General features: G+C 46.9%; 2 protein-coding genes across 6 annotated transcripts; one reads left to right on the top strand and one right to left on the bottom strand.

The window, feature by feature from the left end:
* Window positions 1-408: 408 nt before the first annotated feature.
* zgc:162193 (TRPM8 channel-associated factor homolog) lies at window positions 409-18,471 on the bottom strand. Of its 3 annotated transcripts, XM_064303742.1 has the most exons (10): window positions 18,211-18,471; window positions 17,407-17,440; window positions 9,483-10,172; window positions 7,654-8,645; window positions 7,103-7,197; window positions 6,171-6,384; window positions 5,026-5,265; window positions 1,847-2,181; window positions 1,157-1,389; window positions 409-790 (listed from the first exon to the last, which is right to left on the bottom strand). In XM_064303742.1, the coding sequence occupies exons 3-10, from the start codon at window positions 10,091-10,093 to the stop codon at window positions 778-780; spliced, it is 2,733 nt and encodes a 910-aa protein (XP_064159812.1). In that variant the 5' UTR covers window positions 10,094-10,172; window positions 17,407-17,440; window positions 18,211-18,471; the 3' UTR covers window positions 409-777. The 3 variants fall into 3 exon arrangements, with proteins under 3 accessions (XP_064159812.1, XP_064159810.1, XP_064159813.1); XM_064303740.1 differs by lacking the exons at window positions 17,407-17,440; window positions 18,211-18,471 and adding an exon at window positions 16,660-17,248; XM_064303743.1 differs by lacking the exons at window positions 17,407-17,440; window positions 18,211-18,471 and adding an exon at window positions 13,003-13,162.
* Window positions 15,093-26,308, top strand: pnkp (polynucleotide kinase 3'-phosphatase). Of its 3 annotated transcripts, none has more exons than XM_064303752.1 (18): window positions 15,093-15,508; window positions 18,469-18,591; window positions 18,707-18,753; window positions 18,994-19,272; window positions 19,915-20,175; window positions 20,328-20,407; window positions 20,827-20,884; window positions 21,080-21,187; window positions 21,435-21,506; window positions 21,828-21,876; window positions 22,503-22,573; window positions 23,271-23,363; window positions 23,467-23,563; window positions 23,674-23,735; window positions 23,994-24,103; window positions 24,364-24,451; window positions 24,771-24,838; window positions 25,677-26,308. In XM_064303752.1, exons 1-18 carry the CDS (start codon window positions 15,136-15,138, stop codon window positions 25,795-25,797), a joined length of 2,160 nt encoding a protein of 719 aa, XP_064159822.1. In that variant the 5' UTR covers window positions 15,093-15,135; the 3' UTR covers window positions 25,798-26,308. The 3 variants fall into 3 exon arrangements, with proteins under 3 accessions (XP_064159822.1, XP_064159823.1, XP_064159824.1); XM_064303753.1 differs by lacking the exon at window positions 15,093-15,508 and adding an exon at window positions 17,732-17,826; XM_064303754.1 differs by lacking the exon at window positions 15,093-15,508 and adding an exon at window positions 17,772-17,896.
* The last annotated feature ends 104 nt before the right edge of the window (window positions 26,309-26,412 follow it).

A 26,412-nucleotide genomic window follows, 5' to 3' on the forward strand; every position in this document is an offset into this window, starting at 1 on the left:
CGCACGCACACACACACACACACGCACAAACACGCACGCACGCACACACGCACACACACGCACAAACACGCACGCACACACGAACACACACACACACGGTTTATCTCATGTGGTGGAGAGACTAAATTAGGGATAATGAAACGTGTTGCCTTTCGCTTATGATCTTAGGCATATAAGTTCCTTTAGAATAAGAATGACCTTGTACCCAGCACCTACTAACGCCTACTAAAACACACAGAGATGTGCAGGAATGTAATCAGAGTGATCGGGTCTTAACTGTACGCTCTGCCTTCCAGTGAGAGCAAAGCGACATTTTTAAATTCTCAGATACGCATAATTAAGTAAACGGACATTATCTCTGGCCTGAAATAAAAATTAAAAATAAACATGATGAATAAAAACAAGTAATCATATCTTGAAATATTTAATCTTAAATGATCCTAAGTTACAGGGAACAGCCTGTGCAAATATGATTTGAGCACACAGCAATAAAATGGATGATTGTAAATTGCTGTATAAATTGCATAAGTGCACATTTCAGAAAGCAGGAATATGGATTAAAAAGCAAATATGCTGAGACAGGGGAAGTTCTTATGAAGTCTTGTAGCGCAGTAGTCTATGAAAGGGAAAAAAACCACAGAGGAAAAAAGAGTCCAGAGTCCAAGAGTACAAGAGCAATCAAGCACTAGCCGTCCACAGTGCTCCAAAACCAGCGATAAGCTTTTGGGTGTCGACCTCTTCTGCAGAGAATCGTCTTGGTATCTCCCCGGTATCTCTTCAGGAAGGTGGCCTAAACAAAGGAGACAGCCATTGCAATTCATCATTCTCAGACAGCTACAAAACTCTCTCGCTCCGAGTGAACTTTTAGGAAATCTCAGTTTCTGTGAAGCAGATCTGTGCGCGTCCCCACAAATACATCGGTGGAGCGACTTTTTAAATATGTAACTTTTTCTAAGAATCAATTTTTCAAATCAGAATCAGAATAAATGTCCAAAAGCACTTCTGCAGTTACGCATGACTCCATCGCCACTCTGTGTAATAACATACACAAAACATGTTATTATACACAATAATATAAAAACGTAACGAATAACAACAACAGTCCCACCCCAAGCCCCGCCCCAAGCCTGTATCTGAACGCTGGATTGGCTCGTACTTGCTCATGGGGTGGTCGGTCCATGCTGGAAGGTCCGCCAGTTTCTGCTCCGTGGCGGGGAGGATGGGCCAGGCCCAGGCCTTGAAGAAGGGGGCCAGGTTCTTGTTGACTGTGCGGGAGAAGGTCTCGGCAAACAGGTTCATCTTGCCTGGGTTGTCCCTGGGCACGTTCTTCATGGTCTGGTAGGCAGCGAAGACCTTCTTGAAGGCATCCCAGCCAAACTCTTCCTGGAGCTGAGAGGGACAGAGACAGAGAGAGAGAGACAATAGGCAGATTTGACTGACTTTCATTATTCAATCATTTATTGTTTAAATGTTGTTTCTTTTAAACACACACAACACACCTGTGCACCTCCTCACCTGCCTCCCACAACATGTCTGCACACCTCCTCACCTTCCTCCATCACGACACACCTGTACACCTCCTCACCTGCTCCACACATCTGCACCTCTCACCTCCTCCTCACGACACCTGTACATCCTCACTGCTCCACAACGTCTGCACACCTCCTCACCTTCCTCCATCACGACACACCTGTACACCTCCTCACCTGCCTCCCACAACGTCTGCACACCTCCTCACCTTCCTCCATCACAGCACACCTGTACACCTCCTCACCTGCCTCCATCACAGAACACCTGCACGGCTCCTCACCTGCCTCCATCACGGCACACCCGCGCGGCTCCTCACCTGTACGTACGTCTCCAGCGCGACCCAGACGCTCCACTTGGACAGGTTGGGGTCTTTCTGGAAGGCCTCCTTGCGGCACTTGCGGCCGTCGGGCGACAGGCCGCCGTGCGCCGAGGCGCGGTTCATGCCCAGCACGGTCTCGTGCACGTAGATGGACCACAGGTTGCAGGTGCACTCGGTGGTGTGCGGCGGGAACTCCCAGCCGCCGCGCTGCTGGTTGTGGCCCAGCTCGTGGATGGCCCCCCAGATCCCGTTCGACCGGGCCAGTTCGGGATTGACCAGGGAAAGGGCCGAGGAGGAGTGCATCATGACGGGATATCCCGCGTGCATGAACCCTGCGGGACGGGGGAAGCAGCGATGTTAAAAAAACCCTCCGCAGTCAGTTTCCCTCCTTACCTTTAGCCCATTAAGGAGTAAGATCACAAATATGTGATCAGAATGTTCTTTCCTTAGCATTCTACTACTGATGTAACGATCACTACTGGTAAATGAAAGCAATGGAGTTCTAGAACACCGGCCGTAGAATTTTGATAAAACATTCCAAAAAACCTATTCCTCCACAGGTTAAAGTAGGGATGCGCAATACAGAAATGCAATACTGAGGCTGGTATCAATCAACCGATATCAGCAGAAAGGGGAGGCAGAAAAGGCAATAATGGCTGCACTGGGTAGAATGAGGAGTCAGCCTTGCTGGGTCTTCCCCACCTTAGTCAGGTGGAGAGGCCCATACAGCAGGAACAGAGCAGCGTTTGAGGAGCAGGAGATGTTCAGGCCTACCCCTGGAACCACGTACCTCCAGCCTGGTTAGCAACACCCTGCTCCACAAATTTTTTGGTATCAGGACCCAAACGAGAAATTTAGTGCCCCTCACATTAGCATCGCCTACTACAGACTCATTCCAGGACCCTCCAGATACACTCCTGTGACCCATTTAGGGTCCTGACACTGCTCAAACACTTCTCTAAGGTGTAAGATCACATATATGCAGTTAGAATGTTCTTAACTGAACATTGTAATGCTGATGTAACAATCATTGCTGGTAACTGAAAGCAACGGAGTTCTAGAAACATTGAGAATTTTGAAAAAAACATTCCAAAAGACCTTCTCTTCAAAGAGTCAGTCAGGGGAGGAATGCACTAGAACATCCTTCTCTCACGGGATAAAAGACTTCATGTTGTCCCTGTAGCCATTGCTAGGGGTCTACGTTTACAAAAAAAACGTATCAATTGAATCTGTCACAAAAATCAACTGCAGAACGTTTTCACAATGTAATGCTGTAAATTATGACAAGCGGTTTTCTTTCGCCTGACGTAATTGACAATCCCGCAAATTTCTGGAGAAAAATCCAGCAAGAACCCCCCCATCAGGTAGAGTGAAACAGGATAATCAAACAGGTACCATTTCCATGAAGTTCCTCATGCTGTGCATTTACATGTGGCCAAATGACATCCACGTGAGAGGATCAGAAACAAATGAGGCTTAACGTGATCAGTTGTTCTAATCCAACATCACAGCACAGCAGAAACGCAGTTTAAAATCTTCAAATTACCAACTAGGCCTACCACTAAAACCCTTTAACATCCAGCCACTCAACTTGTACCACGGCTTGCACTCTCTGCAAATGCCTTTAAGACTACAGATGTAAACTGTCTAACAGTTAACTCAGTTAAACAGTTTTTGGTGCAATGCATTAAAGTTCACTTTTTGAACTCTATGCTAAATAGTGTTCATTGTCCCTTTGCAATAACAAAAGGTCTAATTAAGTACACTCACAGCCAAATAAACAGCAGATCTGACGGTGCTTCCTCACACAGACGCTCAATGGCTCAGTGACTAAGATACAGTAAGCAGTTTCTATTCATGCCCACTGAGGCTGGGCCTGTATTCAGCGTGAACAATGGCACTGGCTCCCTCGCACCGAATATTCCAGGGTTATGCTGACATAATGTAACAGAAACAGGACGGCCCTTTTAGTTTCACCCCAGCAATCCAATCCGCCGTTGAAGTGCAGAGCAGCAGCTAAAGCAGAGGATCTCCGGTCCTCCCGCGTGCACGCCAGCCCATAATGCAACGCGGCCACATCTCCTTTGTACAACAATACATTTCATCCTGCTCATGTTGTTATGAAGCAGAGAACACAAGTCCAGAGAGCTACTGAATCCTCGTATAGGAGAGACAGGTCTGACAGGCCATCGCAGCTTCAGAATTGGCGGTTAGAGCAGCAGGAATATTGCTCCCACTGTGATGTCCGGGTTGGAGGGTATACCGGGGCATTTAATAAAAACGAAACGGGTCAAATAGAAGCTGATTCAGCCTTCTTGAGCATGTTGCCAAGGGAAGCTGCCGTTGAAGGAAGCCATGCTGATTCTGGTGTCAGCCTCCTGATCTAAGTTTGAACTTAGCTGCAACCAGGGCTAGACTGCAGAGGATTAGCTTCTTAATGAAGCGCCATATCTACTCACCAGGTAGCCGCTCAGTTAAAAATAATAGCTTTCTCATCTATAGGCCTACCTTTTATATTTGAGGCTTTGAATACTTGAAACATGAATCAAATAACAAAGCATGACAGACAGGGTGTGCCAGATCTGCTGGTTCTTGTTTGCCTCATTAAATCTACAATCAATTTTGTGTGTAGGTTGCACGTTTTAATGTAAGTCAATTGTAACAATACGGTAAAAATACGTTAATAAATTACCCTTAATAAATAATAATACTAATACTAATAAATAAATAATAAATAAGTTAATAATTTTTTTCCACAAGAAAAAGTAGTCGCAATAGGTGTTTTTTCTTTGTTTAATGCCTCCCCATATGCCGATTTGTTAAATTATTGTGCCATTTGGACAAGATGGTAATATTTTGTGGACGAATCAGGGACAGTTTGCGTCACCACCGAGTCACTGTATCTCACACACTTGGTGGACGACCGGACTTCATGTCCCTACTGCGCAGTCTCTGGCTCCAATATGTGCAACATGGCAGTGCCCACGAATTACACTTCCAAACGCTTCAGAACACCTTTCACCAAGCCCATGGATTGGCAATGGGTGACATCACAGTGACTTTGTCCGTATTTTTCTAGTCTATGGTCCTGACCCACAGTGTGGGAACCACTGACGAAGGAGAAGTTGCCAGTGAGACTGTGTGTTGTGATTATGACGGTGACCATGGCGACTTACCGTGCGAGATTTGCACGTCGGCCACGTAGCGCTCCTTCCGTGCAAACTTGGGGGGCGTGGCTGCCAGGTCGGCCACGGCCCTCATGATGCTGTCCCACAACTCCGCCACCTTGTCGGGCTGGTCCACCCCCCTCACAGTCGTCGAGTGCATCGTAATGATGATGTTCTCAAACTCCATCTCAGCCCACGGGGCGGGGGCGTCCCGGATGTACCTCACCCAGTCCTCCACAGTAGTCTCCCCTGGTGGCACAGGGGAAAGAGGGGTCCCACGCAGTTCTCATAGAACACTGAAAGCTGTGTGTAATTAGCATCAAATAGTAATTACTAATACTAGAGATGGGTGGTACTTTGTTTTTGTTTTTGGGTTTTTCTTGTATACCGTGAATTACATTTTTAAATCTGATTAAGACTGTTTGAAAGCAGGACTGCTCGATACAATCTATTTAAAAAATAAAATAAGAGTTGTTATAGAGAATAACATGTTGCATTTCCTTACCCTATCAATGCAATGCTTGTTCTGCATTTCTTTTGCAGAGGTGCAAAGTCTTGGGGTCAGAAAGTAAAAGCCCTGCCATGTCTTTCTTCCACCCATGAACTCTGCCGGCTGATTAGTTCTAATTAGTTCTACCTCCTCCCTGAAGAATTGTGCTAATTAGCAAACCCGGGTGATTGGAACAAAATACTGGGGAGGATTTTTTAACTTTCTGACCCTGGAATTTCCACCGGTGTTGTTTTGCTATTTCCGGGAACCATAGTAACTTAGTATCTTAGTAACATAGAAAGCTGTGGGGTGGCAGTTTCGCTAAAGCACTGGCTTTCGGTGAAATGACACCGTATGTTTCAGCATCAAACCCAACCACGCCAGTGCTAACTGTGGCTGGCAGGCTCATAGGTTTTCACTTAATGGGCCGTAGTTAGCCAGAGAGAGAGAGAGAGGGCTTCTGTTGGCGGCTGAGCCTGTTTCATTGCCCAATACTTTGTTTTTTCCATAGCCCTTTCGGAAGGAGATTTTCATTTAGAATTTAGAATTTTTAAACAGGAACTTGAGTTTTGGATATTGAACTAAAGGACATCAGGAAGTTCCTGATGTAAATCCTGTGTAAATATGTCCCTGTCCCCCACGCCGTGAAACGCCAGGGGCTCACCGGATTTGTAGTAGGGAGCGGCGATGGCGTTCTGCACCACGATCTCCAGCTCTCCCTCGTCACTCTTGGCCGGGGTCACCAGGTAGATGAGGCCGCCCCACAGGTTGGACACCTCGATCATTTCCGCGTCCACGTCGAACCGCTCGTGCACCACCGGGGCCCTCTTCAGCACGGCCGCCCCGCCGACGTAGTCCGTCTGGCAGCCGATCTGCACCTGCGCATCCGCCGGCGTCCACGCGTTAAAGCCGCCTCGACTCGCTGCGCTTCCGACCTCAAAACCGCGACTGCGCCCACGCATTCTCTTTTTTATTTTAAAAATTCCACTCACGTAATTCCCACATCCCCACTTTTTTTCCTCTCCGTTTTGGTTCGTGCCCTTCGAGTTACCCCCCCGTGACAAGGACATTCCTGCAAGGAGCAATGCAGCTGCAGCGTGCGCGTTCCTCCAATGCAGCCGCGCGAGAAGCACTGCAGCTGACGCACGCGCGCTCTCCTGATGCGGCCATGCAAGGAGTGCTGCAGCTGATGCATGCGTGTGAGTGCTACGGTGCACTCACCAGGTGAGCCAGGGACTATTTTACACCCTACGGGGCTCACAGTACCACAGGCAGGGGCAGGCGCTGGTTGGTGGGAACCATGGTTGGGGACAGTCATTAGGCTGGTACATCTATCACTGGTGAGAACTTGTGGGGGGCTGGCGTGTCACAGAGAGAACTAAAGCAGCGGTAATTGAGTGGTAATACCCTGGCCAAAGGAACCCCACCCTGGTGGGACAAAGCCATTTGCATTCTCCCACTATGAGCTCTCTGTCATAGCCGGCTAATGACATAGCTTATGCCTCCCCACAGCTACGCTATACCCGCGAAACCCTCCAGATCTTATCCACTCTGTGCGGAGAGAAAGACAAGCCATGCAACGAAGGGTGCTCTTACCTTCCACCCTTTCTTGACGATTTTAGGGGGGATAGACATGTATGTCTTCATTCCGGGAGAAAGATACAGGCCCGTGCTCTTCCATTCCTCTCCACCTGGAAAACAGGGAACAGGAGCATGGATGTGTCACGCAAAGGAAGATTTAAAATGAGAGGCATGTGTAAAAAAAAAAAAACCATGAAATAAGATTTTTGTTTTGAGAATAGTCAGGTCCCGTGTAACTCAGCATCTGTATTCAAATCTACCCAATGTCAGTGTAGACAGTATTCAAATTATTGCTGTTATCATTATGGGTGCTGTTTTCCCCAAAAAAATCATTGATATGAATACAAATAGTTTGGATATCTCTTGATCGTTATTTTAGGTTTCAAATGACATGCTGCTGAACTGAAGGTCTCTTTTCCTATAGACACAGTGCCTTCACTTCAGCTGTTCTCCTTTAATGAATGAATCACATTTATTACGACAGTCATTTTGTAATTTTGGGGTCTCAGGGCCCCTGTAAGTGGCTGTGGTTGTGAGCCAGAGAGTCAGAAGGTCAGAGCGCCCACCTGCGGCTTGGCCGCTGATCTTCACCGTGACGTTGTGGATCACGGGCAGGTTGGGCTGGTCCTTGATGATGTAGGGCAGGAGCTCGTCCGGGTTGGGCGTGGCCTTGTACAGCTCGCTGCCGACGCTGAGGAGCAGGTGCTCTATGGGCTTCTTGACGGGGCAGTCCTGGCCCACCTGCGGCACGCCGCCCGTCTTCACCACGTCTGTGAGCAGCTCCAGGACGCCGGTGTAGGTGAGGCAGTCGTGCGCCCGCATGCGCAGGTAGGAGGTGCAGTCGCCGCCCAGCCGCTGCAGGCTGTTCAGCTCGTGCGGCTTCAGCTCCTGGCCCGAGGTCACGTGACCGGCCATCTGCTTCAGCATGCCGCGGAAGCGGTAGGCTTCGTTGCCCAGGTGGCCGGGGTTCGGCGCCTTGTACGTGCCCGGCCTCAGCGTGTTCCCCAGGATGCTGAAGCCCAGCTTGTTCAGGATGCGGTTGCCGGGGTAGTCGGTCAGGACGTTGAGGCCCCGGTTCTTCTGCGCCCAGTTCCAGCCGTGGCCGCCGATGAAGAGCCCCCCGCCCTCCGCCACGAACTCCTGGATTTCGGCGGCCTGCTGGTCGCTGTACGAGGTGCACACGTACACGCTCAGGTTGTCCCGGAAGTCGGTCTTGGTGCAGGTCAGGCCCGACGTGCTGAGCAGGGCGTGGGCGCCGGTCAGCCGGGGCTGGACGCCCACCTCGCCATTGCGGCCCTCGTCCAGCCAGCGAATGACGTTGAGCAGGAACGGGACCAGGTTTTGGTTGCCCAGGTAGCCCTCGTGGGTGGTGACGATGATGCGCCCCTGCCCGTAGTAGGCGCCGGCGAAGAAGGCCCGGGCGGCATCGTCTGTGGCGATGGGGAACGCCAGGGGCCCGTGAACCATGACCTCAGAGGGAGTCGCCCCGCCCGTGATGTTGAACTCGGTCACCCCCTTCAGCAGGAACTCCATATCATCCTCAAAGTCTTTGTCTATTCTGGGATGGGACGAATAGAGAGGGTAGCAAATAAGAAAGACACAACTCTCACAGACCAGACCAGCAGGGCCAGCATAGAGGGAATTTCATATACAACATTAAAATCGATTAAACCCAGTGTGTAAGTATACTTTTTACAGAGCAAGTGCACCTGTCTATTTATAGATTATGTTTTTAAGAATGTATTTTCATTCAAAGCAGTGTTCTAGAACACTGCTTTGAATGGATCCAGCTGGCAACATGTCATAGGGAAAACAAGCCCACACCTGCCATTGTTCTGAATAGTGACTAATAAAATGCCTACCAACTGAATATGGAGTATGGAGGTATAGACACTTTGGTAGAAAAAAATCTGGTACTGATAATATAGACAATATATAAGATAAAACAAACTTATTCTTAATATCATGTTGAGTTGGCCTACTTTCTTTCTGTTAAAGCAGAAACTCTAACAATATTGGAGCCAGACCTGGGTCAAATATGTATTTGTTTTGGATTCAAATATATTTCTGTGCTCTGTTGATCTTCCCTGGTGTAATTGAGCCTGCCAATATGACCAGAAGGCAGGGTTTGCACTTTTTGAGAGTATTTCATTGGTTCCAATACGCCAGACAAGATCAGTAAAGTGTAGAAAAGTACTTGACCCAGGTCTGATTGGAGCCATATTTCTTTTGTCTTAAGGGCCCAGGAATATTGTGTTTTGTTTTTGAGTTGCCGTCCATAGTGCTCCTGCTACTACCACAAATAACGGAATGGAGACTCCAAGCACTGGAGCACCAAGGTCTCGTCAGGGACCCATTCAAAATCTATAGTGGCCTGGTGATCCCGAGCACTTACGACGCTGCCAGCCAGCTGGAGGGTATCTGCGGGGGCACGGGGAACACACCCAGCTCCCCCTTCAGCTCGGTGAAGTAAATCCCCGCCACGCTGGAGACCTTGTTGCCCGGGAAACCCGTCAGGGCGTTTTCCTTGGGGTTCTCCTTCGCCCATTTCCAGGCCTGTCCGGCCACCAGCAGACCGCCCCCTCCCTTCAGGAAGGCCACCAGGTCCTTGTCGATCTCGCCCATGGTGTAGGCGTTGGTGACGTACACGCCCAGCCCCTCGCGGTAGCAGCCCGTCTCCGCCAGGATGCTGGTGTAGCAGAGGTTGGCCAGCATGGCCTCGCAGGACGGGTGGACGGCCACCGCGGAGTCGGAGGTGGGATTCAGCCACACCAGGGCGTTCTCCACCACGACGGGGAAGGCGGTGAGCATGGCCTCGTGGCCCAGCACCACCAGCCGGCCCTTGCCGTAGGTGGAGGCCGCCATCAGGACCTGCCCCCGGGGGTTCATGGCCAGGGGGAAGGCGTCGTCTCCCATCAGCGCCAGGTCGTTGGGTATGGGCAGCCCCTTGAAGTCAAGCTGGTCCACGCCCTGCATCAGGGCGCAATAGGATTCCTCGCGGGACATGGTGCTGCAGACTGCGACTCGACGACAACCGTGGCTGGTGATGTCTCAGGCGTCGGGGGGGATTTTGCCGCTTTAAGAGCTGTGGAACAGGAAAAAAACTGTGTTGTTTCAGGAGACAAACAGAACAGACAGGAGTCAAGACAAAAATAACAATGCGGCAATAATTCCTTCCAAGATCTAGACTCAGTTAGCCAGCAGTTGAGTAGCAGAGAGAATATGCTCGGGGGATGTATTCTATTGTGTACCTCCAGGAGCTGCATTCACTAATAATGGGCCTGAAATATAGGAAATATTTTCCAGAGACTTGAGCCTCTGGAATGAAGCACTTGAGCATGGACGGAAGTATAGACTGTTACTGAGCAGATACAGAATTTTGACATTGTGATCTTGAGACCACATACAGTAAACGTGGTCTTGGTCTGGGTCTTGGCCTTGGGGCAAGGCTGTAGTGTGGGACAAGGCCAAGTTCTAGCATGCTCAAGATAACAATCACTCCATTCCACCCCTAGTCTGTGCCAATTTGTCGATTGCCAGTTTCTTTCATTGCAAATATTGTAGCCGTTTATCCCATGGCTGCCTAGTAATATGATGATAAAAGAAAGGATGACTGTTCACCCCAATCTGCTTATAATTCAATTACTATCTTTCTACTAACCCAAACTTTAGCTGAATACAATCATGAATCACCCACAAATACCCGCATAATAGCTTGATTATCATAGTCAGCCAGATAATAAATTTATCAATGCTAACATCAAAGCAACCTAAAGAGGCAAGCAAATATCAATAAATCAAAGCAGTTCTCTGTTCTTAGAATTCTTACTGATGATGTGGTAGCTGTCCTTTGTAAACTGGCTTCCTATATCGACTCTACTTTGATCCAAATTAACTGGCACAATTTCTAGGCACATCGATCATATGTGACTATATTGTTACTATAAACATTATGTTTACGGTAGACTGGATTTTGTTCTCAGCTATTGAAATTTTGGAGCAGGGCATTGTGAAGCCTGCAACAGACACTGTTCAATGAATTTCAAGGTAAAATCATCGTCTTTCACAAAGTAAATTGACAAACATGTAAAATTACTTGAACAACCAGGTACAAGGGTGAATCTGCCAGGTAGATTCCACTGTTACATGGCCTAACTACAAAAAAATTACCTCATCATCTGATCTGCATAACGCTTTCCTGCTTTATTACTTTCCCATAGCCTGCCTGAAACTATTAGTTCGACAAAACCCATGATTGTAGCTTTCCCACACATTTCCATCTCGAGAGCTTCAATGCACTATGTGAGATTAGCATAATGTAAATAATATAGCCTAATAAGCAATATTGCCAGGTATCGACTGCGGTTGCCAGAAATATTTAACTACAAACCTGGTTTCAACATAAACGTTATGATTTTCCAAATAACATTACCCTGTGCCAGGGAAGCGTTTTTCTACTTTTGCAGGATCGATGTATTGTTTCTTCCCTTTCATTTTATGTAAAATAAAAACACAGCATGAGGGATTCTTTCCATAATAATTAGCATAATTGGTATTTGATTAAATAAAATATTTGATAAAAAATGTAGCAAGTTGGGGAAAGAAAAAGGTGTTATAATTAAGTTTTATTATTAATAATAATAATAATAATAATAATAATAATAATTATTTTCTGTAATTTTCCATTTTTCATAATTTTGCTGCCTAGAATGGATAGTCTTAGTCAAACGCTTCAGTCTCGGTTCTGTCAGGATCTCGTAGGTCTGGCCTTGATCTGGGCATTAGTCTTGAATGGTCTGGGTCTTTAGGAGTGTAGCCTCAAGTCCAACTCCACAGCTGACTTACTGGGACAGCCCACCACATAAGAAAACACCGCAAGCTTTACAGGAATCAGCTTCCAGCAAAAAGAAAAAAGTTCAAATAAAGCAGGCTTACTCATGTTTGGAGATCTTTAAAAAAGTTTCTATTCGTACACAGTGGCCCCATATACATAATTGGTACAGTACGGAACCTTCTCCGTGACCCACCCTGAACACAAACACGGTCTGCACGGATGCAGTCGAGCTCCGGCATACCGCTGTGGTTGCTGCTGTACCCAGAATGTGTGGGAAGAAGCCAGAGGCATCACAGGATATATAAGACTAGATAAAGAGTCTGGTGGGGAAGGGGGGGGGGGGTGAGGGTGGGATTAAAAACAGGATGTCAAAGTCCTGAACAAACCCCATCAAAGAGCAGGGGACGGTTCCACTCCCCCAGTTTGCTAAAATGGAAAATACATTTTTGAAAGGGAAATTGGAACGCCCAGTTGCATACATTAAGGTTATACAATGAACAAGAGACATCTTCCTCTTCAGGTACTGGAGCACACTACATTACATACAGATAGGATGACTTATGATTCTTTGTTATACATAACTTCTTACAATGTTAATACAGTTGGAGGACTGAAAGTAGAAATTGATATAGTGATATATAGGACTGTCCACAAATTTTATTACAACTACAGCTAATATGTATTGAATTTCTGAATTTCTGTATATGATGCATTGCATTTTCTGAACTTCCTGCCTCCTGAATATATCAATTTCAATGACATAATCGCATTACCCTACGTGTGAGAACATGAACTCCAAGGTTCTGTTTAATATTAAGCCAGTGCCACCAAGAAGCCCAGTAAATTAATGCGTTAAGCAGCCTATCAGTTTTATGTGCCTTTTGACAGAATAAAAAGAAACAAATTCTTGTCATACAACCACATCAGAACTAGTGTCTACAATAGAGCAAAAAATGTAAACATTTCCTTGAAAGAAAATCTGGGAAGATGCCATGCTTTCTATATCATCTATCCTTGCCAAGAACGCAGGCCTTGTCTACAAGAAAATTCAGCCTCACTGAATCTGATCTGAAAACCTTACCTTAAATGCAGGCAGTCTACCCGAAGTCTGGCGAGTCTGTGCTGGTTTTCAGTTACTACTGTCACTGTGTGTGTCAATATCTGTCAACCTGGTGGGGCTGTCACCCAAAACCAGTCGGACCTGTTTAGGATGTGTTTGTCATGCGCACAAACACAATGAAAAGGACCACTGAAGAGCTGCTGTACATGCGCTGCTTAATACTCCATCGGCTGCTTCTGAAGTGACCCGAGGCCTGCCAGACTCATCCAGCATTTCACGCACAAAATGTGCAATACAGGTCTGATCTCTCACATATCTTTGTGCCGCACCCACAACTGTGCATTCTGGCGTGCCCCAACACTATTGTTCACAAAAGACCAGTTTGTCTGTGCATGCGATATTCGTTAACCCTATCCAAAGCTCAAGCACGTTAATTGCTCCTTCTGCATTCTCTCTGTACTCTCACACCCAAGAACAGGATAATGGAAGGAAGCACCAGGCTGAATACCAGCACAGTGGAGCTGGGAGTGCAGAGCTGTCAGGATTTTTCCCAAAGTCACTGAAATAAACACACGGCTCACTGCCATCCATTTGAAAATAACCCTTCTGTTAAAATGTTAAACCACACAGAACAGTAAATATGTTTCCATCCATTTTGGGTCTAAACTGTGCCTTTGTGTCATCCCAGAGATGACAACCCAATAAAGGTGGACCTAGTGATAACTTAAGAGCACAAAACCATTTGATCTCACATTAAGGCCAAATTACACATTCACCCACCAAATCATGCAGAAATATCCATGTCCTTACTGCGAAAACAAAATGGTGTTCGCACAGGCACAAACACGCACAAAGTCACACGTATGCAAATGCAATCACGAGAACGCACAGCATGCAAGAGCATCGCATGTTTTATTCAACAAACAGATCAAGCCAACAACATGAAATCAAAACCCCCAACATTTATCAAGAAACATGTCAAATATACAATACAATACATACAAACAGACAAACAGTCTGGCATTCCCAAAAAAGAACAGCAGGCATAAGGACGCTTGTTTCTGAGTGCCGGCTGCCCCGATCCTTGGCCCTGTTTCCCAGGGCGACCCGTCTCCGCTTCACCGGTGAATCTGCTCGTGCTTCTTCAGAACCTTCTTCAGGCGGAAGCTCTTCTGGCACACGGAGCAGCGGTGGGGCCGGAGGGCGGCGTGCGCCGTGCGGTGGTGCACCAGCCGCTCGGCGTAGGTGAAGCTCTCCTCGCAGTCGGGGCAGGGGAACAGCTTGTTGCCGCTGTGAACCACGCGGTGCCTCTTCAGGCCCGTGGTGGTGCGGCAGGGGAAGCCGCAGTCCGAGCAGAGGAAGGGGCCCTGGTTGCTGTGGACCCGCTGGTGCCGGTGCAGGCTCTTGAAGAAGAGGAAGGTCTTCCCGCACTTTCCGCACACGTAGCCGCCCTCGCCCTCCTCCCCTTCCTGCGCCGCCGCCGCCCCCGAGTGGTTCTGCTCTGGACTCTGCTGCCCCCAGTGGCCAGACAGGGTATTGTCAGGGTACTGCAGGGTATTGCAGCCAGGGTCGCCCAGGGACAGCTCCGACTCGTCCCCCTCGCCCGAGGTATCGGACCCGGGGTTACGGACGCCGTGGCTGTGCTGCGAGTCTTCCGTCTGCGGGCAGGACGGGAGAGGGAGGTTGCGACGGGAAAGGACAGGCGGGGAGGGCAGAAGATCATCCACCGTGGATGAGGACTGGAGAGCGCGCTGAACAGCACCCCGGGCCTTCGACTCCTCCACATTAATCTCTGGCTGTTCGTACACAGTGAATGTCTCCATTGCTTCGATCTTCATAGTGCTTGACTGGAGTTTGGTGGGACTGTCTGACTCATCTGGAATCCTGAAAAGAAAAGTACGCATTCAGCACAATAAGCGCCAAAAAACTAATATTTACACAGGCTGCAAATGTCAGACTGAACAACCTGCAGATAAAAAAAGGTATATAGACTACTAATGTGTGCAAGTGAACTTGAAGTAAAGCACAGCTACGAGTGCGTTGGGTGGTCTACATACATTTCATTCAGGTCAGCTCCACCTGAGGATGACACATTGTGAGTTTTTCACCTACATACCGTTGTGGTGCAGTGACACAGTTCCTTTCAGGTGCTGAATGGGCTGTCTCATCGGCATCGCCGCCAGGCGTCTCGCATCTGGCTTCCTTCCACTGGGCGGAGTCTGCAGACAGCAGGAAGCGAGTCTCGGCAGCCTTGACAGCCTCGTCCAGGCTGACGGGTCTGGCGGCTCGGACCCACACGGCGACATGCTCCGGCAACAATGCGGCGAACTGCTCCACCACCACACACTGCGTCACCTCCCACCCCGAGCGGCTGTGGGGCTTCAGCCATCCGCTGGCCTCCTGGAGCAGCTCCTGAGCCAGCTCCCGGGGCCCCTGGCCGCCGCCCTGCCGCACGCGGAACCGGACGCGGCAGCTCTCCTCCGCCAACACAGTCCTGTCCTGCAGCGCGGCCTTCAGGTCCTGGAAGGTAAGCTGGCTGTCTCCACCCCCTCTGGCCACGTAGCAGGCGGCTAAGGCTTCCCCCGTCAGCAGGGAGGCCAAGGCGGGTGCCCACTCCGTCTCGGGGAGCTGGGCAGAGAGGGCGGCCCGCTCGAACAGGGAGATGAAGGCTGCCGGGTCGTCCTCGTCAGTCAGGCAGGGCAGGGCCAGCTGGCCGGTGGTCTGGCTTTTTCCATTGGACAGTCCCGTCAGGTCGCTGGCGTAGGCGGTGGCCTCCTCTGGGCCTTTCGCCTTGAGAATACCCAGCAGGTGTCTCTGAACTCCCAGCATAGCTGCAAAGAATTGGCTGAGGTCTTTTGGACCACCAGCCTCCATACTGTACTCGTCTAAACTGTCCGTTGCTACTTCCGCAGGTTTAATTGGTTTATTTAGACTGCACTCAGTAGGCTAATTCGTGCCCACAGTCAATAAAAAAATAATTTCAAACAAAAACACTGAATTCCCTATTAGAACTGCGTAAAGGCCGATATTTTTCCAGAACGCAAACAGCGTTTATTTAGATTACAATCAATTAAATACTACCTAGTACTTTCCACCAAGCGACCCTCGTTTCTAACTTTACCGACTTAGAATGAAATTACGCGACTGAGTGAAATATTGTGGAAATAGCCTGACTATGATTTCTTTTAAAAGTTCCTCCGTTCCAAATTCCAAGAGACGCGCAGGCTACGTGCTGTCGATGTTGACGTAGCTATGCCGTATATTAATCAAAGAGATTCGGTATTCGAATCTCTTTGTATTAATTCCGTCATTCTCTAGACCTCAACACTTTAATCACACTGTCTGTTGGCTTAACTAGCATTTGGAATCAGTTACTAAAACAGATAAGTTACTAAAACATAACAACCTTACTAGATAGTTACCCACTGTACGGAAATTTAAAGATCGTTTTCTGATTTAATTGCATGCTCTAACGTGAGCTGAAACCTGATTATATCTGTATTAGGCTAGGCTACATGTATGGTAGGTAGTCTAACCTAAAATGTAACAACCATGGAGTCTAATAAAATTAGCAAAGCCGATGCACTACATTTAGTAGCTAGTGTCAACGTTTGCAAACGAAAAGCGAAAGCAACTTGTCACAAGCAATCTAACGTATGCGAAGGTTTGACAACTTACCTCGATGTTTGTCTTCGGTGAAAATACACCGTCGGCGCTGATAATTATCAGTGACAAGTCTGCAAACTTGTCATTTGCTATATTACTAGCAAGCGTGTGACAGATCTATAATATGCAATGTTGTTGGTTGTTATCCCACTGTTGGTCACCTCCACTGTGACAGTACAGGCTGGTAGGTTTAACCAGTCCACCCCGTTGGCATTGGTTTAAGCATATTTAAGGCGGTCTTGCATGGGTGATGAAAAACTCACTCATTACGCTTGGATAATGCATCATTTCCGTGTAAAAACAGGAGCCAGGACATGCACACGTGAGATGGAAAGTTTGGCCAGTTACAAGTTATAATGTTTTGCTGAAAGATTTATTTAGGATTCTGGAAACACTCAAAATATTCAGGATAAACAAACATCGCTGAGCTCTAGATTTAACACCTGAAACCAGTTGACAACATTCCGTAACTGCCTTCATATTATTGATTTTCTGACTTAGTCACATAGAAAACTGCCTCCTGCTGGGTGCTTGCATTACAGCTTAGATTTCGAAGGCATCTCCCTCAGTTTCTTTCTTTTTCTTTTTGGCCAGAGAAGGCTAGAAGGCAGCAGGGTGGTGTGTAACACACAGCATATATTAAGGGCATAGTACTGTGTCATGCTGGGAGTCATCGTGCGGAACTGCATCCATTGTATTTAAACATCTACAAAATGCCATCATGACATTGCAAAGAACAAAATAACTTGACATGCGTACCTCAGTTTGAGTGTGCTCACATTTCTTCTGTAATCTGCAACCACAGCGAGATACACACATTAGCCGACTTATCATCAGTACAGTAAATGGATGTTTTAAAAAATGTTTAAATAAATGGCGACAAAGTGAAAAGTACACTAAATAAATGGTCCCAACCTGATTTCTACGATTATCACGGTTTTTTTTTGTTTAAAAATAATAATAATAATAATAATTATCTCCGTAAAATTTAATTTAGTGAAATGTGGTGCTGTTCAATCATTACGGCGTTCATTTAAAATGTACTTGACAAAACTGTGTCATGTAATTTCATCAATAAACACCTGCCTTTATCCAGTACTCGTGGTACGTCGGACTCGGAACCATTCGGCTTCAAGATGTAAAGGGGGGCGGGGGGGTTTCCGTGTTGGACAGCGTGAGGTGGGTTAGCGTACTAAAGCTTTCAACGTTAAAGTTTTCAGTCTAATCATAACTACATTACATACTTTCGGTTCGTATTAATACTGTAATTTAACCCACGTATAGTCTGTGGATTAGCACGAGGTTTAATGGTGACTGAAGACGCTGGAGAACTTTTATTCACACTTGGCTAACGCCAGCTATACAGAACAACTTGGCTAGCTGAAGCTTTCTTTGATAAGCTAGTTAGCTAGCTAGGCTGCAAATTTTCTCAACATTATTGTAGCAACTGTATTTTACCGAGGTTACGTTAGAGTCATACTCGCTCTGTATTTTTGCGATTTAAGCCATGGTATATTTGGAAGCACGATCGCCGTCTTGAGTTGATCAAAGAAAGAAAAATACCTTAATTCCAAATAGATGCGAGGATGACTAGCTGTTGTTGCTAGCTATCAATCTATTGGCTAGATAGCTTGGCTTGATAGTACCCAAACTCGTTTCCGGAGTTGTGCTCTGTGAACTCTGTTCATGTAACGTTACTAGGCAGCCCAACTGTGCCTTGGTAGCTACTCAGTATGTAGCAGGCTTTTGTTAATATTGTTGTAGATGTTTACTGAGTGCAATGGAAGATGATGTGTGAGTCTATCGCTCCCTGCCCTGCAGAGATGCAGTGTGTGCTGGCCAGTGAGTCCGGAGAACGCGTGCCCCTTGCCGATGGCCGAGCGGTGATCATAGGCCGTGGCCCTGATTCCGGAGTGTCCGACAAGAAGTGCTCCAGACACCAGGGTGAACACATAATCCTGCCTACCACTATTTGTGAGCTGATGACTTTGTCCTTCCACACATCTGATAGCTCACAGCTCTGTCTTTTTTTTTTTTTTTTTACTATCTCCTTTTGTAGTCAAACTGGTGGCCTGTTATGAAGACAGCACAGTGCATGTGACACAGGTACCAGCTTCATTTTTTCTTTCTGTCCAGTCTGTAAAATAGAACTTTGAAATGTAAAACGGGTACTTATCTTTTTTATGTCCACAGTAGAACAGCCAGACCTTTTGTTTTTGGCACACCTACAGTATGCCTATAGCTACCTACAATCTGGCTAGCCTGTTTTTTGGGATGTGCTGTAGATCTCAATCACCCCTCCCCTGAAATTTAGTTGGTAACTCGTTGTTCCTCTCCATCCCCCAGCTGGGCCCAAACCCTTCCTCTGTTGGGGGCCAAGTTCTGGGCAGAGGCCAGTCCAGGCAGCTGACCCAGCAGGACACGCTGTACCTGGTGAACCAGAGTCACCCCTTCACAGTGCAGTTTTCCAGGTGTTCCAACGGGACGGGCTCACCCGCCACTCTAAGGGGAGGGGAGACCAAGACCGAGAGAGAGAAGGAGAAAGGCAAGGAGGGGGAGAGGGCTTCTCAGAAGACTGCCCCCAAACGCAGCATCCTGGACTTCTATAAAAGTTCTCCCAAGAAGGTATGGAGGACAGGTGTGACCGACCTCACTTTACCATCCATTCCTGTTTCTGCTCATTTCATAGTTACCAATCAAGTCAACGCAAAATTGTTTGATGACATTTGGCCTTTTTTTTTTTTTACCAGCCCATGCAACATTCTTATTCATGACAGCCTGTAGTGCTTTCATGTTTACATTCTACTTTAAATAATTGCAAAACAAAGTATAAGTGCTAAGGTCTGGCAATGCACAAACCCTGATCACCAGTGGGAGAGTCATACTCACCACTGCACTAAATTTGCAGAGTGGTTAAAGCAAAAGTTATTTCAAATGATAGGCCCACTGGCTTGTAAACTTAGCTAAATATGTAATTTCTAAAAATATAATTTGTTTAATGGAACAGATTGAATATTTTGACATGTTTATTTCTGTCTTTGATACAGATTTACAAGATTTACAACCAATTTGTAGTGTGAGCAGTTTTTTTATCACTTCAAAACATCTGTAGGCTGTAAGGTATTTCAAACTGCATATCTCATTTTGGGGTGCCGTGAAGATGGAATATCTTTGTTTTGTGTTCAGTGAATTAATGCCTGAGGACTTAGCCACAGTATGTTAACTGCACAAGGTATATGATCTCATCTGTTTTTCTTTTTCCCTCAGGCAGTGAAGAGGCCACACAGCCAGGAAGAGGACCCCAATGGGAAACGCGCACGGACAGAGGGTTCCTCCAGCGGGGACGAAGATGCAGAGAGCCTGGTAGAGCAGAAGCTCAAGCGACTGCAGGAGATGGCAGAGGGAGCCAGCGTCCAGCAGGCAGAAGCGCGGCCTGCCTGTGGGTCCTCCCCTTGTCCCGTGGATCGCTGGGAGCAGGTGGCCAAGCTGTTGCTCTTCACTGCAGCAGGGGTCACTGCCAGCACGAAGGTGAGCACGAACACGACAAGGCGCTGTGTACGGTTTATCAAACCATTTTGGCATGACCTGGCATGGCACAGCTGTGCTCAAATCGCAGTGGCAGCCATTCGGTGGATGACTGGCATGATGATGATCTCTCATCCCACTCTCCCCTTGTCCAGGTCGCGGGATTCGACATTGATGGGTGCATCATCACCACAAAGTCAGGCAAAGTGTTCCCCACCAGCCCAGATGACTGGAGGTCAGCCATTTTGAGACTTCTGGTTTCCTCAGCATTCTTCTCAACCTCTTTCTCTTTATCCATTGGTTCTCCCACTCCTTCCCCTTTCTCTCCTTTCTGTCATCCAGTGCCATTTTCTGTTTGTTGTCCTATTGCAAGGCTGCCAAATACAATTCTTCATGATCTGTCATCCCATGTAGGTTCTCATTTCAACCCTAATTTCTACTACATAGAATCTCAACAAGATTTCTAGCTGTTGAATGAGGTGTGCTTTGTTAGTGTTGGAATGAAAACCTACAAGATGGTAGATCTCCAGGAACAGGATTGGTCAGCCCTATGCTATTGCATCAAGCTATCCCTACAGCTTTAAAAAGAACTTAAGTCTTCAGTTGAATGAGTGGTGCTCACAGGTATCCTGTCATTTCCTTTTCCTCTTGCAGGATTCTGTATCCAGAGATTCAGCCCAAACTGGCTCGCCTTTTAAAGGAAGGATACAAGGTGGGACTGGTGGTTTCTGGCAGTTGATTTTCAAAGTTTAAAAGTATTTGTATAGTGTGGAAAAACACAACATGCTCTTCATAAGCCTCGTGGCTGCCTGGTTGAGTTGTGTTAGTGGTCATAATGGACAGTGATAATGGATGATGTCTCATTGTGAAAGCCTAGACACCCCTTTTTCCTGTTCCTGTCTCTCAGGTGGTGTTCTTTACCAACCAGATGGGCATCGCTCGAGGAAAACTGAGGCCTGAGGTCTTCAAATCCAAAGTGGAGGATGTTCTGACCACACTGAAACTGCCTGTGCAGGTCAGCAACACACACACACGTTTGTGCGCATACGCACGTGCATGCATGCGCTCACACATTCTGAGCACACTATATAACTCCCTTTGCTGGTCAGACACACACACACACACACATGTGCACAGACATAAATTGTAACACACTGAAACTGCTGATATGAGCTGGTCAGACAAACCCGGATGTACATACATGCTCTTGGGAGGAGCTCATTTTAAGCTAGGACCTGACTTCCTCTTGGTGAATATTTCAGGTGTTTGTGGCGACCGGGCCTGGTTTGTACAGAAAGCCTGTGGTGGGGATGTGGGAACATCTCTGTGAGAAGGTGAGGGAGTTATTTTGTGAATAAAGTTCACACGTTTTCACCGCGGTAAATATGTTTTCTTACTGGATCTGACAGGATTGAGGCTGTAGCATTCTCCTCATCTAATTCCACTGATGTTTCTTCCGTTCCAATTAGCTGAAATTTGCATTAATGTTATGTCACATTTGTATCTAGGTCCAGGCCCAGATTCTGAGCCACACTGTAGTTATATCACACTTTGAGCTGATACATTAGTGCACCTTTTGACATGGTGCTTATATAGAACCATCAGCTAAAACTGTGGTTTTTCTTTCTTTCATTTACTTTCCCTCTCACTGTCAGGCCAATGATGGTGTGACCGTGGATAAATCCCAGAGTTTCTATGTGGGAGGTAAGTCAGATACTGTGTGTGAGTGTGAGTGTGAGTGTGAGTGTCAGTGTCAGTGTGCGTGTCAGTGTGCGTGTGCGTGTCAGTGTGTGTGTGTGTGGGGGTATGGGTATGGGACGGGGTGGGGGGGGGTGTTGTGATTCACACAGTGGTATTTATTTCCAGTATAGCTTCCTGTCCCCCTAAATGTATTGTCACCATCCCAACACACATTGACTGCACTCTGCTCCTCATTTATTTGGCTCGCAACTGGATGAGCTCCCACTCACCACCAGGGCAGGAGAGCATGCAGTTGTGTGAGTGAGTCTGTGGGACTGAGTATGTGACCAGGTTTTCATTGGGTTAGCCTTCGAAAAATGGAGATCACTGTACCGTGAGTTCCTGTTGTACCTTAGTGTTGATTAAATTGCCTTTGTAAATGTTTAGTTGTATTGTCATAGAGCATTGTAATGAGTTAACAAAAATTTGATATGAACTGGAAGCGGAAGTATAGCTATGGATGTGCTGTAACCCTTTCATAAATGTGGCTTTTGCCTCTCTGTGGACCTACTGCTCCATGTTGAAGCCCAGTAGCATCTGGCATAGACGCCTGTACCCACAGATCTCTGGCGCCCCCTTGTGTCTTTCAGATGCAGCCGGACGTCCGGCAAACTGGGCTCCAGGCAAGAAGAAGAAAGATTTCTCCTGCAGCGACAGACTAGTAAGACAGCAAAAGGCCACAGTGAAGTCAAGTCATGCTCCTCATGGCAATGTTAGATAAAACTACAAAACACTGGATATGTCCGTGATTAACGGTGGTTTTAATGAAACGTTCTAGATGTAATGATGCATCTGATTTGCCCTCTCTTTGTCTCACATCTCATGATTGTAAGCTTATTGTTAGTGCGAGTTCATATTTATAACCTGTGTATTCCATGAGTGCATTTTATATGGTTTTGCTGTACTGAAGATAGTGTCTTGTGTACCTATTTTAATACTCTTTTATGCTTATGCTTATATGTGTATGCGAGTCCCCTGCGCCCACTAGGTGGCAGACAGAATTAGCATTTGGCCGTTCCGTTGGAAACAGTGACGTTGTTTGGAAGAGCTTTGCTGTAGGATGTTGTGCCTTGAGATGAAATTAGGGTTTTGACTGAATGGGGTTCTGTGTCGGTTAACTGCTTGGTCTTTTTTTTTGCTTCTATTCAAGCGTTTTCTTCACGTTGTTGGTACTGCAATCTAATGGTCAGTCAGGTACTGTATCTTGGTTGCCTAGTTACGGAATCGTAAGAGGTGTTGGGATCTTGTGTTCTCTTGTGGTGAAGGATGAGGTCATTAACCGTTTTGCCTTTGCTGTTTATTTTGGCGGTGCAGGATGAATAACTGAACCTTCCCCCTCTCTCGTTTCTCTCTTTCAGTTTGCTCTGAACATCGGGCTACCCTTCCACACTCCAGAGGAGTTTTTCCTGGGCTGGAAGAGCGCCCCCTACAGCTTGCCCGCGTTTGACCCTGTGAGTGGCGGTGTTGACCTTGGTATGATGAGTGCGGTAGAACTGCAGTACTCTGTGTTTGCCTGCGCTCCGCGCTCACAGCACCCGTCTCTGTCCTGTTCAGAGGACCGTTGACCCCGCCCCCCGTCTGTACGACCCCGCTGACGCCTCCCTCACATCCACAAAACAGGAAGTCATCGTCGCCGTGGGTTTCCCTGCTTGTAGGTTTGAATGTGCTCCCAGTGTCGTTAACTAGTGTAACTGTCGCCTGTATTTCCCTGCTTGTTCTCAATGAAACTGTTCTTTTTTTCCCCCTCCATTCCCCCCCCAGCTGGGAAATCCACCTTCTTCCACAAGCACATCATCCCAAAGGGCTACGTGTATGTGAACAGGGTGAGCACTGTCCCCTCCCGCTTCTCCCCTGTAAAAAAAATAAATAAAAATAAAACGAACATGGAAAGACGGTTGGATATCTTTCTCCATTTCAAGCTATGACCATGGCCTTTGCAGATGAATTGATCTAAATGGGAAAAGACCTCACATGGGTGATCTATAGCCCTTGTATGGGTGACTGGTATAGTACCTGTACAATATGTGACATATTTCTGCCGTAGTACTGTTGGTGTGTAGTGACAGTGCGTTCTCTTGTAGGACACGCTGGGTACCTGGCAGAAGTGCGTTGCCGCGTGTGAGCGCGCTCTGAAGGAAGGCCACAGTGTTGCCGTTGATAACACCAACCCTGACCTGGAGTCTCGCGAACGGTAGCCTTCTGCTCTGTCTGTCTCTGTGTGTGTGTGTGTTCACGTATCTCTGTCTGTCTGCCTGCCTCTCTGTCTGCCTCTGTGTGTGTGTGTTCACGTATCTCTGTCTGTCTGCCTGCCTCTCTGTCTGCCTCTGTGTGTGTGTGTCTGTGTGTGTGTGTGTGTCTGTCTGTCCGTCCGTGTACAGCTTGTACTTCCCGACTGGCAGGTCAGTCTCTCTCTCTCTCTCTCTCTCTCTCTCTCTCTCTCTCTATCTGCAGGTATGTGGATGTGTGTCGGAAGGCAGGAGTTTCCTGTCGCTGCTTCTTCTTCACTGCCACCCTGGAACAGGCCAAGCACAACAACAGGGTCAGTACCCACCGATAGGGTCAGTACCCGTAGACAGTGTCAGTACCCTCAGACAGGTCAGTACCCACTGGACCAGTCAGCATAGCCACTGATCAGCAGGGCTGGAAAGAGCACTGCCAGTGCGTAGTACTTTGCACCTTTCCACCTTTCTCCAGATACAGGTGAGTATTTGGAGTGTGTGCCCCTCTGAGCTGGTGCACTCTGCTTTTGGTAGGACCTGGAGTGGCTCAAACCGCTGTGTAATGGGAGTGCTATCACTGACTCTGAATCGTTGCTTTTATCACTGTGTATTTAACCTCTTCACCGATTGTTCTTGCAGTTTCGGGAAATGATGCCCTCACAGAGCAAACATGCCCCTGTCAATGACATGGTTTTCCACAGCTACAAGTAAGTTTCTCTGGCACCGGGCTTTATTGATTGGCTGCCTTCTGAGAGGGATTGGCCAGTCTCTCGCCCTTCTGTCATCAGCTCTATGAAAATTATACTGATTGGCCAATGGCTAACCTATTGTGCTGATGATATATTTGTTACTATACTGCAGCCCTGGAACAATCAGTTATTGAAGTTACTTCATTTTCAATTGTGTTATTGATTAGGTTGATGACCAGATCTGTGGCATGTATGTCATCCTGCCAATCTATGCCTTGGCAGGGCGGCATGTCCCAAACTTATTCAGCACAGAGAGTTTGGAACTTTTCAGGGTTCCCTACAGAAACGACCACAATGACCACAGACTCTCGGCCCTTAAGAACAATACCTTCTGTACCTTCGGACCTTGTGTAAACTGACAGAATTCTCAAGCAACTTCACACATCCACACAATAAAGCCCCAAACTTGGGTGATTTAGAGTCCCCCCCCCCCTCCTCTTTTCTGCTGATTACATCATCACAAACGCTCCAGTCCCACAAACTCATGTATATTTCTGAAATCCATTCTTTGTCAGTTCACATGCAAATCCCACATAATATCATTTCATGACTTGGGATGGGTATCGTTCACGTTTTGACGATACCCTTGCTAAAACAACTCTTTTCAAACCTGTAACAGTAGTCTACCTTTAAAAGATTGAGAAAACAACAATATTAAAGGACGTCTTTCCAGAATGACCACATTGTCTTCAAATGTAAGATGATAAAACACAGGGCCAAGTTGTGTTTCAAATCTGTTTCAAATCTGGACTGGCAGGCTCCTTTCTTCAGGCTCATTTACCATTTCTCTTTGCAGGAACAAGTTTGTCACACCCAGTGTCTCTGAAGGCTTTTCTGAGGTATTGAAGATACACTTTGTCCCCAGCTTTGCAGACAGCCAATCAGAGGCTCTCTTTAGGCAGTTCTCTGAGGGCTGATTGGTGGATATAAAAAACCTCACCCTATCCAGCTAATCGCATGTAGCACTAGTAGAGCGACACACCTTTATGACCCATCTAGACCAAACAGAAGAGCATGAGTGCATACAAACAAAAGCATTTGTAAGCCTATCCAAGCTTCATGGGAATTGGCATATTCATTATTGACTATAATGGAGGCCAGCATACTTTCTATTAATCTGTATTCTTTTAGTTAGAGATGAGACTTTTTATTTGAAATGTCTTCATAGTGGTTTGTTTACAGAGAAAAGAGAAGTATATAATTCTAATGTAGTAATGTACGTAGTAAGTAACAAGTAAGTAGTAAGTCATGATGAGAGCAAATGATAATGTGTAAAAAGTAATTGTTTTGAATCGAGGTATGTGCATATGAATGAGTCCCATTTTGTAACAGCCAAATACAGTTACACTAATTTTGTGAGGTTAGTCACAATTTTATTTTTTTTCTTTAGAAATGTATGAACATGATAATAAATAACATTACTCATGATGAGGAAAATTGTATTGTGTTTTCATTTTTGTGAATGATCCACTGTGAACGGCCCACTTGTGAGACTGTTTTAGATTAAGTTACCCAAACTTAGATATATCAGA

Source organism: Anguilla rostrata, chromosome 12, assembly GCF_018555375.3.
Source record: "Anguilla rostrata isolate EN2019 chromosome 12, ASM1855537v3, whole genome shotgun sequence".
Classification (NCBI taxonomy): Eukaryota; Metazoa; Chordata; class Actinopteri; order Anguilliformes; family Anguillidae; genus Anguilla; species Anguilla rostrata.

Coding starts and splice junctions, on each gene's coding strand:
- zgc:162193 (XM_064303742.1), bottom strand. CDS start 10,093: ATGTCCCGCGAGGAATCCTATTGCGCCCTGATGCAGGGCGTGGACCAG. Junction 6,385..7,102: donor TCGTCAAGAAAGGGTGGAAG/GTAAGAGCACCC, acceptor GCGGATGCGCAG/GTGCAGATCGGCTGCCAGAC. Junction 2,182..5,025: donor CGACGTGCAAATCTCGCACG/GTAAGTCGCCAT, acceptor CCCGTCCCGCAG/GGTTCATGCACGCGGGATAT.
- pnkp (XM_064303752.1), top strand. CDS start 15,136: ATGGGCTGTCTCATCGGCATCGCCGCCAGGCGTCTCGCATCTGGCTTC. Junction 15,509..18,468: donor CGGCCTTCAGGTCCTGGAAG/GTAAGCTGGCTG, acceptor CCTGCCCTGCAG/AGATGCAGTGTGTGCTGGCC. Junction 20,408..20,826: donor ACCAGCCCAGATGACTGGAG/GTCAGCCATTTT, acceptor TTCCTCTTGCAG/GATTCTGTATCCAGAGATTC.